The sequence below is a fragment of the Adiantum capillus-veneris genome, chromosome 15 (genome assembly GCF_014529385.1).
Source record: "Adiantum capillus-veneris isolate H3 chromosome 15, ASM1452938v2, whole genome shotgun sequence".
Taxonomy (NCBI): Eukaryota; Viridiplantae; Streptophyta; class Polypodiopsida; order Polypodiales; family Pteridaceae; genus Adiantum; species Adiantum capillus-veneris.
Genome location: NC_140945.1, coordinates 91,471,574 through 91,492,360, shown reverse-complemented (window position 1 = coordinate 91,492,360; position 20,787 = coordinate 91,471,574). Strand labels below are relative to the sequence as shown.

Below are 20,787 nucleotides of genomic sequence, written 5' to 3'. Positions count from 1 at the left end.
CACAACTCCACTATACAATGGCATTTCTTTAGGAGAGCTTTGTGCCACTTTAGAAGAGTCATTTTATCCGAGCAACTTAAAACTTTGTCATGAAGACCACTCAACCAACATCATAAACATCCACCTTGTAAGATGCCTTGCTTTTAGAGACATGCTCAAACAAAAACATGCATAAGCTCAATATATAATCTTGCTAAATATATTTTGGTGACTAATTTGCAAGTATTTGCATCCAGTTTGAACTAAAAGATGTGGAGATATAGATTATGGTGTCACCAATAGCGCGACGTTCTTGTGATGATCCTTGCTCACCCATGTGTGCGGCCTTTGGTACAAACTCCATGGGCAAGCGAATATGTAAACTCGTATTGATTTCAAGGAAGCAAAGGAGGAAAAGAGTAAGGGAGGTAGGGGGGAGGAGAGGGAGGGAGAAGGGAGAGAGAAAGGAGAGGAGAGGAGAGGGAGAGATAGGAGAGAGGGAGAGGAGAGGAGAGAGAGAGGTAGGGGGGAGGAGAGGGAGGGAGTTATTCTTTTGGAGGGAAACGAAAAATTCAAAAATTGGCCTTCTAGTGAGTGTAAGTAAAAAAAAAAGGTCAAAAATGTTTTTTTTGAGATGCATATAGGTTGAGAGGGACTTTTAAGTAGAAAATAGGTGAAAATGGGTTTTTTGAAAAAATAATTTCATTTTTTTAGCTTAGGATTATGCATGTTTTTGATGATGTGGCATGGGAAAGGGATGGAAGGGGATAGTTAATGCCACAACACCTTTTTCCCTTCACTTTCAAAGATCTAGAGAGAAAAGGACCTCTAGAAGGACCATAGCCTACATGGCCCTAAAAAAGGGCTAGAGAATTCTACTCAAAAGTAGCCTATTGAATATAGTTGTTCCCCAAAGCCTACACAAAATTAGTCTTAATTTTTTAAAATTAGGGATTCTTACAAGGCCCAAGCAAAGTTCATATTTTTCCTACTGATACATTTTACTGATATAAATTGCATCTCCCATTCTACTAGCTATTTAGAATGGCCAAATGGTGAATCTTAGGTACACATTACCTTTAAAAACATGTTTAAAATATTTGAGTCATGGTACAAGAAGCACCTTGCCTTCCAAAACTTGTTAAGAATGGACAACTGGTGGATCTATGATGCAGAAAGGCTTTTAGAACTTGTTTAAAATGACCAATTACAATGAGCCCATGATATAATAATTGATGTCGGGTCTAGTATGCACCCATTCTAACACATCCTATTTAAATTGTCCAATTGGTTGTGGATACATGCATATTTTCACAACTATGGTGGAATGTTTAACTGAGGTTACGACCACACTTCCATGATTTTTAAATTGACTAACTGCTAGATTTGGGATGCACCATCGTTCCACAACTTGCTGGTGGGATACATAAGGCATACATTATTACCCATTTTTTTTAGAATTACTTAGAGGTTAACTAAGATGCATCTACCCTTGCACAACATGTTTAGAATGGGAAGGCAGTGGATTTAGGATACATTTTCCAATTTGCACTATGTTTAGAATGGCTAAGTGATTGACTTGGGAAGCACTAAACCTTCATAATTTCTTCACAAAGGCCAAGTGATAAACATGGGATAGATATACACCTTGCTTAAAGTGGATGCAACTTTCCCTTGCTCTTATACAAACTTTTTAAGATTGGCCAAGTGATGGATCTAAGATGAAAACACTCTTACGGAACTTGCTTAGAATGGTAAAGTAGTGGATTAAGAATGCACCGACCCTTCCACAACTTGTTTGGAATGGTTGATATAGGATGCTTCCATCTTCTTCAAACTCATTTAAAATGTCCAAATGATAAATCTAGGTCTCACCCATCCTTCTCTTACTACTTACTTAGAAGGACCAAGTTGTGAATATAAACTGCACCGAACAATCTACTAGCTGTTTAGAATGGCCAAATGGTGAATCTTGGATGTACATTACTTTCAAAAACTTGTGTAGAAACTCCAAATGATGGATCCGAAAAGCACGTTGCCTTCCAAAATTTTATTAAGAATGGCTAGTGGTGGATCTTTGATACACAAAAGATTCTAAAACTTGTTTAAAATGACTAATTATGGTGGATGAAGGATGTAATAGCTGATAAAAAACCTTATGTGATGGATCTGAAATGCACCCATTCTAACACACCATGTTTAGATTGACCAACTGATGGGCATTGGATGCATGCACACTTTCACAAATATGGACAAATATTGGATGATGCTACAACCACTCTTGATAGTTTTTAGATTAGCCAAGTGGTGGATTTGGGATGCATCAACCTTCTATAACTTGTTTGGACTTGATACACCACCATCTTAAACTTGTTTTGAACGACCAAGAGGTTATCTAGGATGCATTTTTCCTTGTTAGATTGTTTGGAATGGAAAGGTAGTGAATCTCGGATACGTTTTCCCTTTTACACCACCATGTTTAGAATGGTCACATGGTTGATCTCAGATGCATCAAACCTTCCTAAATTTGTTTCAAAAGGCCAAGTACTAAATATAAGATGCACTTTCCCTTTTGACACCTTGCTTAAAGTGGATTGGTGGTGGATTGAGAATTCCCTTACTCTTCAACAAGAACTTTAACTTAAAATCTCCAAGTGACGCATCTAAGAAGCACCATATGTTCCAAAACTTGTTAGAACGGCCAAGTGGTGGATCTAGAATGAACCAAAGCTTCTACAAGTTGCCTAAAATGGTCAATTATGGTAGATCAAGGATGTAATAATTGGTGAAAAACTTTTGTGGTGGATCTAGAATGCACTCACTATAATACAAGCTATTTAGATTAGGCGAGTGGTGGACCTTGGATGGATGCACACTTCCACAACTATGAGTAAATCTTTGATTGAGGACCGAGGTAGCATCCACTCTTCCATGATTTCTAGATTGGCCAAGTGGAGAATCTAAAATGTATACTAGCCTCCACAACTTGTTTAAATTTGATGGCATAGGATGCACACCACCATTCAAAACTCCATTAGAACGAACTAGATTCTATGTAGGATGCAGGGGAAGATGTGGATTTAGGATGCATCCTCTCTTCTGCACTATGTTTAGAATGACAAAGTGGTGGATGTAGGATGCACCAAACCTTCTTAAATTTATTCAGAAAACCATAATGCTAAATATAGGATGAACTTGACCTTCCAAACCTTGCTTAAGATGGCTTGGTTGTGGATTGAGAATTCCCTTGCTCTCCTCAAGAACTTGTTTAGGTTGGTCAAGTGGTGAATTTAAGATGCATCCACCCTTACAAAATTTTCTTAATATTATCTATTGAATGGCTAGTGTCATGAATATCTAGGACTATGGGGTTCTAGCTATATACTTAGGTTATGGATAGATTCTCTCTCTAAATATTTTTTTCTTGCAAGATAGACATGGAGAAGCAATGTTTAAGAAGAAGTGATGATTATAATCTATTTCCACTCACTCCTTTAAGTGAGTAGGAAAAAAAAAGAAGCGATGATTATGTGGATATCAATAATCATGTCAAAAATCTAGCTTATTGATATATTATCCTCGAGGAGACTATTATGTGATCTTTCTAACTTGAAATTTTCATTAAAATTTGTAGCTGTTTTGTCAAAATCCCCATAAAATAAATCATACTTTTTTTTTCCTTCCAAACTCATTAGGTCTCCTCAATCTCAGAGAAAAAAAATTTCAAAACATATTAAGTGCATAAGTGAAGGGTAAACTTATTAGGAAATGAAGAAAGCACTGGGTAAGCTAAAAAAAATGTCGACCTCAACAAACACAATGCGTGGGACCTCTTTTCTCGGAGCATCCAGAAAGCAATCAAAACCTCGGGCCCCCGAATCAAGAAAGATAGGGAGGATCACCTGTTGCATCTTTCAGCGGAGGTACAATTACTTACTGCTATAAAAGCCAATGGGCATGCTACTGAGGTCGAACACAAATGATGGCTTGAAGCCAAATCGACCCTCGCTAATGAGCAGTTAGAAGATATCAAAAAGGCTAGACTTCTCTCTAGGGAGATTTATTTGCAATCTGAAGCCTCCAATCAAGCTCATTTTTTTAGGGCTCTAAAAAGCAAGAAGAGCCGGGGCCACGTCCGCTTGCTCGATGATGAGAAAGGGACAACAATTCATAACCAAGATGAAATGGCTGGTATGATGCTGAGCTATCTCAGTCAAATCATTGGACGGCCGGAGACCTAGTCCCAAGAAGTGGAAGAAGCCAGAGGGACCTTACTTCAGAGTGTTAAAAAGGAAATTCCCCACTCAGAAGCTAATAACTTGGAACAGGCATTTTTCGAAGACGAATGTTCACTTGCACTGCAAGTCCTTGGGAAGGAAAAGTCCCCTGGTTGGGATGGGATGATGGTGGAATTCTATGCAGAATTTTGGGATGATCTTAAGGCCCCAATCACAAGTTTGGCCAATAAAGCCATGGTCGAAGGGTTGTTGGAGACAAGTGTGAAGGGAGGGCTTATCAAGCCCATCACAAAATAGATCTGCTGCTCTAAACTACAACATTGGCTCCCTATAACGATGATGTCGGTGGCCTACAAAATTATAGCTAAAGCAGTGGCCCTCAGACTAGCCCCCTTACTAACCAAGATCATCTCCCCCCATCAACATGGGTTCATTAAAGGAAGGTCCATATACGATAACATCTTGGCAGCAATGGTGGGCATAGAATACGCAACTGTCACAAAGCAGGAGTGCATTCTGCTGCAGTTGGACTTGGACAAGGCCTATGACAGAATAACATGGACATATATAGAAGCCATCATGAAAGCTCTAGGCTTTGGGCCGTGCCTCTATCGGATGGTTCGTGTAATGGGGGCTGGAAGCCAGTAAGAGCTCCTGTTTAATGGTAGAATTGTGGGCTCTTTTGAGGTTAAAAGGTCTATTAAACAGGGATGCCCTCTTGCCCCCTTACTCTTCGCCATAGGATCACATCCTCTAATCACTATGCTCGAAGCTAGTACTGAACACGGGGAGGTGCAAGGCCTTGTTTTACCAAGAAATAGACAACTCCTGGCAAATTTTTTTGCAGATGATTCTCTCCTCTTCTTGAAGGTGTGCCCCCAGGTCATCAGAAAAGCTCTGGAGATTGTACAAATGTTCTCGGTAGCTTCCGGGTCCTAGTGTAATATAGAGAAGTCAAGGATGATTTCCCTATCAAAAAATGACTCATTTGACCCTTCTGTTTGGTCAGGGGAGATTGTCACAAAAGGAAATATCTTCAGACATCTGGGAGCCCCCTTGGGGGTGGATGTAACTCACAAGCAAAGATTCCAGTGGGTGCTTGAAAAAATCAAAACAAAAATGAGTAGGTGGGAGTATGCTCTTCTCCCATTCCCAAGTCGGATAAAAGTGATGAATGCCTTCATGATTCCTTATATTGCCTTCACTAGCCCGCTTCTCAAGATGGCTAAGTGTCATTGGAAAGAGTTCTTAAAACCAGTAAAAACATTCTTATGGAAAAATAACACGAAATCTTCCAGGCCATGGCAATGGGCCAGATGGGAATCGGTTGCTCGGTTGGGGAATCAAGGAGGCCTCGGGATTCTTAACCCTGTGACCCATGCAAAAGCTTGTTGCGCCAAATTTGTTGTTTCCTTGGCTAAACAGGATCAAGTTTGGGCAGTCATGATTAGAGATATGATAGAAGCAGCTAAACTTGGCTCGAATGGAGGAAAGTGGAGAGGGGTGAATGTTCATGACAAGCTGTTGGCCCCGGCGTGGTCTACCTTAAGACTGGGGGGCAGCTCAGGAGAATTGGTAAGAAAATGCAATAGAGTAGCAGGAGTCTTAAAGTGGGGGAAAGAAGCCAGATACTTCAAGAACTCCATCCTACATTGGTCCCCCTGGCTCTCCAAAGTTGTAGATCCGCCACAAACTCCATATTGGATTGAGACTGCAAGGAAACTGAATAATAAGGGTCTGACTTGAGCACTTCTGGGACAATGTCAACAAGAGTTGGAAAACCATTGACCTTATGATTGCCCAGTACCAACTCAATAGCTTGGAGCTCTTTCTTGTCCACAAAGTGATGAAAGAACTTGACACTCTAGTGATGCCAATTTGTGACTCGGAGTTGGACTGAAAAGCCTAGAAATGGCCCGGAAGCAGTCTTCTGTCGAAACCCCATACTAAAATCATTTATCAGACAATGATGCAAAAGAAGAATTGGTCTAGCCCCCTTAATAAGCAACAAAAAAAGCAATGGCTGGAGGAAAGGTGGGAGCATGTAATGGAGAAAATATGGAAGCCAAAGGTTTGACAACACATGAAGGTTTTCTTATGGAAGGTTATTTGGGGTGCTCTACCGACGGGGTGAAGATTCAGGAGAGAGTGATTGGGTCAGATCGATGCTTGGGGTGCAGATTGACTAGTGAAGATTTGGCCCACCTTTTCATGGAGTGCCCAGCTATAAAAGGCCTCGCAGGGAAAGTATGCAAGTGGGTCTGAGAACATGGAAAATCAGGTTTTTCAAGACTGACCTATGCTTTGGAAAAAAACAAGATTTACAGTGTCTGAGTGAGGAGTGTCAATAGATCACCTGAGCATTCTGTTAGCCCGGGATAGTCATGCATGGTCCACATTAGAATACCTCTGATCAAAGCATTCCGTCGTCCTGTGTGTCGGCTCATATCCACCACCTCTATGCCAATCCACAATTGTTGTAGCTCTTCCAATAGTGGACGAAGATACACATCCATATTCCCCACTTTATATCGCCCTGGCACAATCAAGCTTAGCCATAGGTGCCCCTTCTTCGTAGTCAACCACGGGGAATGTTGTAGTTGACGATGACAACGGGCCATACACTGTAAGATGTTGATCTTTGACCAAATGGATTTACGCCATCCATAGCCAGGCCTAAGCGCAAATTTCGAGCTTCCCTGGCAAAATCCGACCATGTTCCATCTATATGTTTCCAGGCTGCGCAATCTGCAGGAATTCGTAGCACACCATCCGAAGATTTATTCTCCTCATGCCATGATGCTAGGGCGGCCATGGACTTACATTCGAAGAAATGCTTGATGCGAGGAAGCAAAGGAAAATGTCGCAAAACCTTTTGTGGAATTTTTGTCCCGTGGAGATCTACTCGATATCTTTCGGAATCACATTTCGGACACTTCTCCATGTCTGTGTATTCCCCTCTGAAAAGAATGCAGTCATTAGGACAAGCGTGGATAGAATTGTAATCCATCCCCAAGTTTCGCAAAATCTTTCTTGCTTCATCTCGGGAATCTGGCATCACATTGTCAGCTGGTAGTATGTGCTCTTTCAGCAATCTACACAACATAAAAATATGATACAGTCGTGTAAAAATCTATCAGATCATTATACATTTAGAGTTCTATTAAAGTAAACTAATTGTAATTAGATCACCTGAAAAGCGCTGTGACGCTAGTGTCACTCCATCCAAACTTTGCCTGCATGTTGAGAAGAACCAGGAGTGCTTTCAATCTAGACATACGTGCTCCATTATACAATGACGTATCGGCTTCACTTTTCATATCATCATAGATAAGCCTTTCTGAATCCATGATCGTCTCGATCATTTCATCAATCTCGGGCTCAAACATTGCCTCGTTGGGAATGTGCTCTGCATGATCATCCCCCGAGCTGTCAGAGGCTACATCGTGTGGCCTCACATATGCTGCTTGACCAAAGCGCCTGCGAACACGTCTATTGGGTTGCAAGATTGCTGCTTGTTGGCCAGCGTCAGAGTCCGACGAGTTATAATTGGCAACAACTCGATCTATAATAGATGGATCGAACTCGCCAAATTCGCGAACGTGCTGCAAAGAAACACGTCTTGTCCGTCGCACAGCATGCTTGCATTGATTACAAGGACATAAGACCCTCGTTGAGAGATAGGTGTTTCGGTTGGACGGTCCCACATCCTCGTCGCTACTCATAATGATAGAAAACTTATAACCTGGACAACAAATTTAATATTCTATTGGCATTCTTCGTCTTATCTCTCTCTCTCTCTCTCTCTCTCTCTCTCTCTCTCTCTCTCTCTCTCTCTTTACCTCACATTCTCTAGTCATGTCCAATCCCCGCACACCTCGGTCTAGAGGTGCACGGAGATCAGAACCACCGGGTTATAATCTCGTCTTTATTGGTCAATACCTATATTTGTGGGTACAAGAAATCTACACACCCACGTCTACATGATACTGCATGTAGTGGACAAAATCCCTTTGCCTCTTCTCTAGCTGTAGCACTTCACTTCATCTTAACATCTTTTCACAGTAGATCTTTTCACTGTTCGTCTAACTCTAAACCCTAAACCGTAAGTAATTCTTGCGTGGACTTGATCTAACGTAAATAAGCGTAAATCTAACTAAAAATAAAGCTAAATCTAATTTAACGTAAGTCTAATGACTAGAGGTTGTCTAGATGGTCATTGTGTCGGGGATGTAGTGACTCTTGCCGCCCTGAAGATCCACCTTCTTCCCTATCTTCTGAAGACATTTCACCAGTAATTTTGGATCGACGGAGCCCACCATGAGTGAAGGCAGCAATACCCTATATTCCATTGAGGGCTTTCTTCACCCGCTTCATGCAGGCATCGCAGTCTATGGAGACCTAAATCTAATCTAATATAACGTAAATCTAAATCTAGCTTAAATAAACGTAAATCTAGTTAAAAATAAACCTAAATCTAATTTAATGTAAGTCTATATATAACCTAATCTTTAACGTCTTTTAAGATAGTTTCCTACGACGTTATAACTCTCTTCTTCTTGTGTGTGTGCGCGTGTGTGGATGTGTGTGCCAATAAAAAGAGATAAATGGTATAACCTTTCTATCACCCATGGCAAGTATGATAGATTGATTATGCCATTTCCCTCTTGAATAATAGGTCTTCAGTTCAACTCCTCGTCGGCTAGATCTTTAGGTCTTTTAATTTTAATTAGTTTCCTACGACGTTAAATTAGTTTCTCTCTCTTTCTCTCTCAATGTGTGTGCGTTTTTTTGGATCGTATGCATGTTTTCTCTCTCTTTTCCTCTCTCAATGTGTGCGTTTTTTGTTTATGCATGTTCTCTCTCTTTTCCTCTCTCAATGCGTGCGTTTTTTGTTTATGCATGCTCTCTCTCTCTTTTTCTCTTTCAATGTGTGTGTGCATTCTTTGTTTATGTATGTGTGTGTGCGTTTTTGTTTTTGTTTGTACTCTCTCTCTCTCTCTCTCTCAAAAACACTATGTGTGTGTGTGAGAGAGAGAGAGAGAGGGAGAGAGAAAGAGGGGAAGGGAACATGAGAATGAGGAGAGGGAAGGAGCATACCTGGCTCTCCTTCCTCTCCTCGTGTGTGTGTGTGTGTGTGTGTGTGTGTGTGTGTGTGTGTGTGGAGAAGAAAAAGAGAGAGAGAGAGAGAGAGAGAGAGAGAGAGAGAGAGTGAGGGAGAGCGTTACCTGCTCCTTGCTTGAGGGCGCCGAAAAACTCAGATCTGAGATCTGAGTTTTGGGCGCGCTCGATTATTTTTTTACCCCAGCCGGCGTCGCTATGAGCGTCGCAAATTTATTTGTAAATTTGTGACGCTCATAGCGACGCCGGAATTTTTTTTTTTGAGCGTCGCTATGTGAGCATCGCTAATATGAAGAGCCTCTTGTAGTGATGCTCGCATTGTAGATAGATAATCGCTTAAAAATCTATGGTAAAGTGTAAGAACTTTTTGTTGTTCTACGATGTGAAATATCCAAAATTGTTGCTTCGTCTTTGACCTGTTGCTCCATGGTGGGCCCATGTAAGTGTACTTTGAACACTTTTGCAACATACACTTGATCTTTGAAAGCGGGATGTGTGACACCCGCACGCTTCACATGTGCCCATCTTCCCTCTCCCAGCTATGGAGCTTGGATATTGAAGACGGCTGTATCGGGTAAAATGTGTAAAATAGGTGGTAGTTGAGAGAGGTCTAATGCAACAACGGATGACGTTGCAGGCTTTGTTCTAAGAAGGATTTCTGGTTCAACAGTAGCTTCGGAAGAGCTGGCTTCCACTCTTGCACGCTTTGCTGCTCTTTCTAACTTTTCCTTGCTCTTGAACTTCGTATAAAGCTGTTGCACAAGATGTATGCGCTCAGCTATGTTTGGCAAGGAAGTAATTGCAGGATTTTTCAGTTCTTGAAAGGTTTTCATGATCTGCCCAATGGTTTGTTTGACCATGTTTACTAAAGCATTTGATGACAGGAGGGCTATGTCAAAAATAGATGGTGCAAACTCTGCCTAGAGCTGCTCAAACAAAGACTTGGTCAGAGTCTCTGTAAGCTGATAAAAATGCTATGGAGCGACAGTTTAAACAACACCTAATCTTTGCCTCTGACATGTAATGAAAGTGTCTCACAATCACTTCGGAGACGAACTTTCGTTGATGTTTCGCTAGCTTCGTGTCAGCCATATCTGTATGACAAAATTATAAATTAAGAATCTTACGAAAAGATTGTACATCATAGTAACATAGTTATTATATAATGAGTGTTAACCCTATATATATTAAATGATGATACAAATTTATTAAACAATATTAAATTATTACAAATTAAAAAAAAATCTTATGATTACAAACCACATTGTGCGAATTGACCATGAAAATTAAATGAGAGAGAGAGAGAGAGAGAGAGAGAGAGAGAGAGAGAGGCTAGGAGTGTGAGATGCTTTCAACACAAGAACTGGACCCTGCTATGTGCAGAAGTGTGAGATGATGAAAGAAATCACATCTAAAGGATTGGAAAATCGTACATGTGAACAACTCAGCTAATGTGAGATATTCTCAACATAAGTCCTGGATGCTGTTGTAAAATAGATTGATAGTTTTTATCAATCTTATCCCTGATAAAGTGTGTGGAACTCACAACACAACTATCAGCGAATAAATTAATAATTGCAGATGTAAGTTACCTATTGTATGTGTTTACGTCCAAAACAACACCAAGTCATTTAATGATGAAAAATGATGTTTCTTTGGAATATGAAACACACGAGTAACCAGTATGTCACATTAAGATGAAGAGGACATGAAAATATGCATCTCTTCACTCTAAATATAACGAGTGGTAACGCTTGTGTTTCTATGTAACACATATGATAGAAAAACTTAATCTAAAATTGTAAATTTTATAAGCTATTTCTAATGGAGTGTGTGGAATGCATAACACAACCATCAACAAACATCTCAACAATCTCAAATATAAATCAATTGTTGTATATATCTATGTTCAGAGTAACACCAAGTTGTCTGCTGATGAACAATGATATTACTACAGAAATAGAAGCACAAAAATAACGAAAGTCACATTAAGATGAAGAGGGCATAAAGTATGCATCTCTGTACTCTTAAAATCACGAACGTTAATCTTTGTGCTTCTATGTAGAATAATCAACAATGACTTAATTTAAGATTGTAAATTTTATAGGCCACTCTGAAGTGAGAGGTGTAGCATCATGTCTACTACACTCCACGAGTCGACCTCTATCCTAACCCATCTCTATGGTGAGAGGTATACTACTACACCATACGAGTGAGAATCTAAATTTACCATATAAGTCTTCCCTGGAGTGAGTCATATGACTATACACCACGAGAAAGGAGACTATATTCTATACACTTCTGGAGTGAGTCATATGGCTACACACCACGAAGTGGCCTACGGCCTGCAAGCCAACTTTGTGGTGAGAGTCGAAACTACTGCACCACACCAAGTGGCACAACAAAAAAAAATAGTTAGTATTTACTGAAAATTTAAAAAATATACCTGAAAGCTGCTGTAAACCGAAGGGGCTGTCGTTATCTGCTAATCTCTTAAAAGCTCCAAGCTCTGCAAACTCCCAAAAGCTCCAGAATGCTTTTTGATCGAATATGGCGATGGTTGTATATATATAGACGTTTTCGATCGAGATATTTTTCGATCGAAAAATATCTCGATTGAAAACTGTTTTATACGAGTATTCGGATATTATTCGGAAATACGACGTATATTGACGTTTTATACGTATAGTTTTTGTTATACGGACGTATAAATGCAACCCAGACAGCAGGTGGAGAGGTGCATTTCTTCGATCGAAAAATATCTCGATCGAAAACTGTTTTATACGGATATTCGGATATTATTCGAAAATACGACGTATATTGACGTTTTATACGTATAATTTTTGTTATACGAACGTATAAATGCAACCCAAACAGCAGGTGGAGAGGTGCTTGAAGCACCCTACTGCTGCAAACTTCCATAGCTATTTTTTGGCTTCTTACATAAAGGTTTTAAGGAAAAAATGAAGATGTGTCCATCTTTGATCATTCTCGAAATCTTAACAAAAAAGAAATGACTAGTAGCAATATAAGATGGAAAGATTTTGGGGGGGGGGGGAGGGGGGGGGGGGGGGTTTAAATATTGTGGTGTACACGGGATTAAGACCAAACTAAGCTTACCTTCCACTATTGAGGCAACCACTTATATTGATTATCATGAAGGCACAACAGACTGCCATCATCTTGGCACACTCGTTCACATTATCATGAAGGTACAACAGACTGCCATCATCTTGGCACACTCGTTCACACTCGGGCATGCCGGACCACACACCGCATTATGTAACGGTACTAATTCAAACTAAGCATTATTTTATTTGAAAAATGTTAAAATTTATATTCAAAAAGGAGGTTTTTATTGTATTTTGGAAAAATTTTGTAAGTTTCTAAAGAAAAAAGGGTTCTTTTATCACCTCATAGCAGGATTTTTTTAAAAAGTACCCTTTAAATCCAATTTATACATATTGGTAACAGAGAGGAATATAATGAGTGTTTGCCATAGAAAGCAATGATAGCATGCGGACAAAAGCAATGATGGCATGCGGGCCACACTACAAGCTTGGCAACAATGCGTCATGGACCAATAAACATACAAGAAGTTTTTATTCCACCCAAGAACTTATAGAGGCATAATGCTCATCAACTTTAAAAACCAAGACAAATAAAACAATTTTTCTTTTTTTGGTAAATCTTTCTTTTATGTTAGTATATTTAAAAAAAAAAAAAAAAAACTCAAATACAACCATAACCATGCACAGTTGACTAGCTTTACAAAAGGGGCCACCCAATAGGACTACAAACCCACATCAAAACGAAGCATATAAGCAAGACTCGACGGGGCCGCTAACCAGTTTCATGCTAAGAATTGTGAATAAAATTAGTATTAAGAATGCATAGAGTTCTTTGTTTTCTTGTGTTGGAAATCACAGAGAATCAACGAGGGGTCTTTATGCACCCACCAAATTATACTCGGCCAAGATTTTACGATGGCTATTCATGCATTTTTTAATTATAGCTAAAATTTAGGTAAATCAATGGCTTTCTAGTCGATATTTGCTCTTGATTTAATTCTAATTTCTCACTCATAGAAGGTAAGAATAATCTGATGATGCTCTGGTTCCATTCTTCTAGCTATAACACAAGAAGTTTTGGACAAATTCTCACAATAATTCGCACATTGTGACTTACCTCAACATCATGAGCTTCTATGAGGGATGCACCGCATACCTAGCTAGGTACGATTGGGGGCAGGGGACTCATTGATTAAAAAAATATCAAACACTCTCATTCATTAACTTAATTACAATCAAAACCTTACAAGGACCATTAAATCTCCAACAAAAGCTGACCACCACAGGTATTGCTACCTTTGCAATTTGTCTAAATATATGTACCAAAAATTGACCCCCCTACTAATTCTAATTCATAAGCTTTGGGTGCCAAAACTAAAGCTCTCACCTGCTTAATTGCTCAAAGCTGAAGGCTGCTCCACTCCACTCACCCTTTTTGTTGGATAAGCAAAAAGGTTCTTTAGCTCTTCGTTTAACCGTGTGTTTGCAACACGGCTAAGCACATCGTTCCATTCGTTTCTCTGCTTCTTAGTGATCAAACGCCATCCCAATCTCGGCTCAACGCTCACGGCCACCATAGCAAAATGCAAGTTGTCTTCTTCTTCCTTCATGAAGGCTACCACAATGGAGTTCTTTAAGCTTCCCATGTCCCCATGCTCCTTTTTCATCATGCTTCCTTGTGCTACACCACTTTCTATAAGTTTTAGCACGAATGCTCCCTGCTTTTTGCTAAGGACGTCTCTGGCGGACCTAAGTTGATTGTGCACATAGTCATAGAGAAGTTTGTTATCATTCTTTGTATACACGGTCTCTGGAATTGCAAAAAGCTTGACGTCAAGAGCCGATTTCGTCCCAATTTCGGAGATGATGGCTTGTTCAATCTCACTGCAAAGAAAAACATAATGTGAGGAATAGGACAGTCTAGCGATAGGTCCCCACAAACATAAAAACCGAACATAGAAACACACCTCTTACAGAATTTGTGCATTGAGTTATCATATGAAATTGTGCTACAATGCTGCAGAAAATGCAAAATCTCACTTTACCTTAGATATTCCAAGGAGACCTCTGATCTAATGAGTTCTCGTAGGGGGGACTTGGAGAGGACATCTTGATGAGGGACCAAACTGTTGATATCGACATTCTGATTGCTGATGGCCGGATCGATCACTGAATTACGAGGATGAGTTTGAAGCCACAACCTAATACCAATCAAAGGGGTTATCAAGCAAAGGAGGATGTGTAGATGGATCCACCAATTTAAAGGTTTCCATATCTGCAACATGCTTCGAGAAGGGGCGCGGGTGCTAGGTTGAGTGCTTGGAGGAACAATACTCATCTGCAATATAGAGGATTTAGCAACATAACCTGTTTACAACATAGAAGCATCATCTTCTCTCTCTCTCTCTCTCTCTCTCTCTCTCTCTCTCTCTCTGTCTCAAAGAAGCTCGGAGAGAGAGTCGACCTGTGCCTCTCTCTCTCTCTCTCTCTCTCTCTCTCTCTCTCTCTCGCGCGCGCGCGTGTGTGTGTGTGTGTGTGTGTGTGAGAGAGAGAGAGAGAGAGAGAGAGAGAGAGAGCATGCAGGCGCTATCGCACGCACATACGCACTTACCTGGACTCACGCTTGGCCACCAAAGGAAAGGAAAGAGAGAGGTCGACGAGGCTTCTCAAGTTCTGAGAGACTCAGAAGGCATGCATGTAAAGTGCTGTCCTTGGACGTATCTTGTGAAGTACATAACATAAGCCTTCTATTTTAATGGAAGCCCGAAGTCTGAACGACTTATATCTTCCAATTTGGTCGTGTATTTTGCACGCTTTCAAACAACCCCCCCCCCCCCCCCCCCCCCCCCCCAAAAAAAAAAAAAAAAAAACAATTTTGGGCCATAACAAAAAAGGGCAAGAGTAGACCTCCAACTTGTGTATGTTGAACAACTTAGGGGTGCCAGTTTTTTGAATCGAGTTTTTGAGTTAAATCTGCTAAGATTCCGGTGGCAGGTTTACGAATGTTTATGCATGCGCAGTGAGACGGAATTAGCAGGTCCCAAAGAGACGAGATAATACTTAAAGCATGCGAAGAGACATGGATCTCGTAGGTCCTGAAGCATTCACCCCGCAAAGCCTATGGCATGTCGCTTGTCATGGCCTACATGTTGGAGTGAGTAGCCTCTCTCTCTCTCTCTCTCTCTCTCTCTCTCTCTCTTTTCTAGGTCTATACAGATGCAAGGGGTTGCCTTTCTTCAGATGCAATCATCTATGCTTTCTTCTTGAAGGTTTGTGGCCTTAAGAAAGAAGCTAACATAATTGGTGAGAGAATTCACAAGGAGGTTGTTATTCATTAGTTATTGGAGAAAGGTGTTGTTCTTGGTGGTGTATGCCAAACAAAGGGGGGGAGGGGGGAGATGATGGAAGAAGGGGGAAGATGATGTGTTGGGGGGAATGGCAGGAGGAGGTAAGGGTGAGATAATGAGGGCAGAAGGCAGCGAGAACCACCACGTGACATGTGTGTGAGCAAGAGAGAGAGTCTAGAGAGAGAAAGGATGAATTGTTTAATTAATTGATTTTGTTTTCAATAGATACATTAGAGAATTGCAAACAAATGGAAACATGGGTTGGTGGTACAAAAAGTAGTGTCCTTAGACACTTCTTGTGAAGTTCTCTTAGATGGTGTTTTGTGGACAGTTTTAGAAAGCCAAAATATAAATTCAATATTTCAAATGGCATTGGGAAAAATGCCAACTAATTTTAAAGACAATATTAGGGAAAGTGGAAAAAACCCCGTTCCCAAACTTAATGATCACTTATTTTTTAATAGCCAGTCTTCAAAAAAAAAAAAAAAGCAAAACTCACAATTGTGAGTGAATTATATTAATCAACCCAAATAATTACAAGGTCTTGTCATGCTCGTGTTGAGCCATGACATTATCCAGGGACCATAATTATATCGGCTATCAGGCCAACCCATTCGCCCCCTTATCCTTGATACATAAGGTCCATTATCATGTTCTTCTGAGATCTTTTAGTTATCGATAGCCAAGATTTTTCCCCATCCTAGGCATATCCTCTGCTGACAACAAGGGACAAATAGTCCTAGACCAATCCTCCGAGTGTTGCTTGCGCCCAAGCGTCCAAATTAACACTTTGCTTTCTTGCATAATTTCTGCGAACCTTGCCACCTCAAGACCTCCTTCAAACACACGACGGTTCCTTGTCTGCCATACATTATGTAAGAAGAAGTACCTAATGATTTGAGTGTTGATGAGGATGGCATGACTACCTGAACTCTTCCTTCAAAGGAATAGATCAGTCTTGTAAAAACCAATTTTCCATGTTCTTTGGACCCCACTTGCATATAATTAGCCAGTCTTACCATCAACAAAGAAGAATTGAATTTTATTTAAGATATCGCTATCAAATATCTTTCATTTTGCTATTTTAAACATTTGTTGAGATACATCAAGAAGTGTTAAGATCCCATTTATTACATTCTAAAACACCATGTGAGACACGACCTTGTGCACATAGATGTATTCTTATGAACAGGTTCACGAGGATAATACATGTAGGTATTCAGCTACACCTATGCTAGCTCATCCTAATTTTATTCATTTTATAACAAAGGATTTTTCAAATCCACCACTGGGCCATTCTAAAATCTTTGACCAATTTCACATTACTTTGTGTCGATGTAGACTTCCAACTAGCTATATTCTTTGCTATTCTATGTGTATTAATGAGAAAAAAAGCAGTTGTTCCAAAAAATAAATAAATCTATTTACAACTATAAAAAATGCAACGCTCTTGTGTTTTTAACATTGTTCTTATCATTAAACATGTTTGTAGAACACAACTCTTAAGAGAGAGGAATTGAACTAATGTCAATAGCGGATTTTATGCTAAAGAGTTGCGATAGAATAAAGAGTTCTAAATAAAGCACTCTTGTGATTTTGACATTATGTTTTAAATGAATGAGTTATAGTTGCACATTATTCAACATTGTAATGATTCAGAGAAGAAATTGTTTGTCTGTGCATGTACGCATGTGACTCCCCTATATACCAATATCACAACAACACGCCATATGCTTGTATAAGTCTCCATACCAATATGATGTTGGCAACAACGTTCTTTAATGACTATTTTTTTCTTGAATGAGTATTAATAAAAAGGACTTCTATTTAAAACTTATACAAAGTAAAAAATAATCTATACCACCCAGTAACTAGAAATACCCAGCATAAGAAGTCTCGTTAGAGTGGGATGCACTTCATTAATAAAGAAGTTCCCTTACAAGAGGGTGCACTCCATGTCGAAATACATTAGAATGAGTCCTAAATTTAAGAAATATATCACCCTCCATTTATAATAACAAGAAAAAAGAGCATAAGAAGAATGCACTCCGTCAATAAAGAATCCCCTTTGATGATAAGGTGCACTCCATGTGAAACACATTAGATTGATACAAAAGTTCCCTTACAATAGGGTACACTTCATGTAAAAAAAATAAAGTGATATATAGTTGAAGGAAAAATAAATGTAAGATTTTTATTCCATCTTGTTCACAATTTACAAAGAAAAGTTTTAATTGATACCTAGTTTTATACACAATTGATATCTTTGCCAACCATCCTTAACATGTAACTCTCAACACCATCTTCTTCACAAGTTGAAATTCATGACATACATTATCGCAGGATCCTCTACTTTTTCATGATTATATTGGAAATATAGCTCCTCTTGTTTCTTGTACAAAGTCATCCTACTAACCATGGAATTATTGCCTTTTGTAAAGCTTTGAAGCTGCTCAGGTGTCTGTCTCCAAATCTTTGGAAATATAAGATAAGTTCCTTGAGGATTCCACATCACTCTATATGGATTATCATAAAAAATTAATGCGTTTTTTCTGATACAGTCAGCTTTTGGGTGCTATTCCATATAGTAGCAAATTTCCATTTCACTGTAAGAGTTTTTCTACGAGCCTTCCTTTTACCGCAATAAACAATATTAATGGTATAACAAGGGCATTCTTCATGCAATAAGTTGCCACTCCTCGTGCTTGAAGTATTGACTGCCATTTCATCAAATTTTTAGGTGTCTACAAATTTGATAAGAAGAAATTTATCAATAAGATTGTACGAAAGTTTTATTAAGCAAGGATAATAGATGTCAAAATACACACAACTCAAGGAAGCAACTAGACATTAAGAGGCAAGAAATGAGAGCTTAACAATTGTAAGGGAATTGGCCTATTAACTTGAGAGTAGAGGAAATTAACGAGAATACTTTTGAGAAATTACTTTGTGAGCATAGCGGGTGAACATAATTGAAGGTAGCAACATAAATATAGAAATTAGTTAACTTGGCATGAACAATACTTTTGCAAGAGAGAGAATTTAGAGAACATGACAATACTTGAGGACCAGATTTATGTGGAGACGGTCCCCCTCCAATAGACATTTGTATTATGATTTCTCCCATCAAGAGAGACTTGTTACAATACAATCTTTGTGTTCCTTGTGACCTAGGTGATGCAATGAAGATGGAAAGCTTCATGCATCACGAGCATAGCATAAACTTTGAGGAAAGCATTAACTATCTCCAAGCCTCAATCCCAAGACCTCAAACATCTTCAAAGGTGGAGAGAGCTAGTAGGGAATGAGGGTAGGGAAGAGGAAGAAGAAACATTTTATAGGAGAAAGAATTAGCTCCTCACTTATCGTCACTCTTCTTGCTAGCATACATAATAGTATAGTAATGAAGATGGTAAGCTTAAGCATTGAAGCATGGCTCTTGGTTGGATTTGCATTCCATAGCCAAGAGTGTTGGTGTAGGCTCTCAACCTCTACTTGCTTGGAGAAGGAGAGGGAGCTCTTGCACTTTGCACAAATGCACAATGAGAGTGTGTGTGAGTGTGTGTGCGAGAGTATACCCCCTAAGCAAGCCCCCTACTAGCTTTGGTCGACCCCCCCTTGTAGCTCATGCTTGAAGCTCATTGGGCCCCTCTAGGCCTAGCCAATCATAAGCAAGAGTCATACCAAGAAACAAAGGTAGCCTTGGGACAAGTGTCCCCCTTTCCCCTTTGAGAGAGAGGACTTGAACAATTAATAAAATCTTCTAAATTATCATTGGACCCCTTGGGTGGCCAACCAATAGGCTTCAGGCACACCATGAGGGCAATATGAGGAGGAACTTGACAAGTGTCCCTTTTTCTTTCTTTGTACTAGGCATGCCTTGTGTGAGTGTGTGTGTGTTCTCTCTCAACGCCCTCATGTAGGGGTCACCCCCTCATTGTAGGGATTGGCATTGAATTTTTCACACCTCAAGCCACTCAACCTTGGGTCTAGTTCTCACCACAAGCTTGGCTCTTAAGCCCCTCAAGCTTGGGATGGGTTCTAACCTCAAGTAGTACAGCCCTAGAATCACAAGCATGACAAGCACCTCAAGCATCTCAGTCATTGGGCACCTCAAGAACCTTAGTCATCAAGCACGACAAGCACCTCAAGCACCTTAAGCCTGGGCCAGGTTCCCACCTCAAGCTCAACCCTAGCTTACCTAAGGTCAAAGGAATTTTACACTCATTATTGGAGGTCTTCAATGAAGCTAACCCTAAGGTTTTATTCTCCATTGGTTAGCCTTGCTCTTTGATAGACTATCTCTCATTTGGGCCCCATTACTAGTGGCCCCGTGTTGAGATAGATCTATAAGTACATGTCTATATCTTAACCCTTGGTCTCGTTTATTCTCCCATATTAAGTGATCAGTTTAATATGAGAAAATCATTTGGGTTGGTTAGATATTAGATTTTATGACATTACCTCTCTCTTGAAATCATAGTAGTCCTCGACTATGAGGTAGAAGAGATAAAGCCTTAGTCATTAGTCAATCTTACTTAGCGGGTAGGGGATCCCTTTTTACCCTATGTCATCTTTCCAAGATGGACAACTAATCCATTTGGTGCTTGGGAGACATAGCTGCCGCAAGCATGTCTGCTCTTTAGTCCATTTGATTCTCCCAAAGTAGAGTGACAAGTTCTACTTGGTGTTTGAGAGACGTCGTCATCACAAACATGATTCTAAGCATGCATAATATTTAAATATATGCATAATTAGAAAAAGAACTAGTCTTATAAGACAAAGACATGGGTCATTTAAAAGAAATTTGTACATTTTCTTACTCTAATGTAGCATTGTAAGCATTGACAAGGTTCATACTATCCTTAAGCTATATTCCTTACATCCATCTAGCATCTTCAAAAGGATAATTTTTGAACTTAATAAAATACCATCGGATAATCTTACCATGTCGTAGTACCTTGTCTTCATTCCGAAGGATAGCTTCGGGTTATAGCACCTCTTCTTGGTGTTCAACTTCGGGAGGGTCTT

General features: G+C 39.7%; 1 protein-coding gene across 2 annotated transcripts; it reads right to left on the bottom strand.

Moving 5' to 3' along the window:
- Positions 1–13,610: 13,610 nt before the first annotated feature.
- Positions 13,611–15,157, bottom strand: LOC147441052 (uncharacterized). 2 transcript variants are annotated; one of them, XM_086483637.1, is made up of 3 exons: positions 15,021–15,157; positions 14,455–14,747; positions 13,611–14,293 (listed from the first exon to the last, which is right to left on the bottom strand). In XM_086483637.1, the coding sequence occupies exons 2-3, from the start codon at positions 14,745–14,747 to the stop codon at positions 13,801–13,803; spliced, it is 786 nt and encodes a 261-aa protein (XP_086339763.1). In that variant the 5' UTR covers positions 15,021–15,157; the 3' UTR covers positions 13,611–13,800. The 2 variants fall into 2 exon arrangements, with proteins under 2 accessions (XP_086339763.1, XP_086339764.1); XM_086483638.1 differs by having other exon boundaries at positions 14,455–14,776; positions 15,021–15,123.
- Between the last annotated feature and the right edge of the window lie 5,630 nt (positions 15,158–20,787).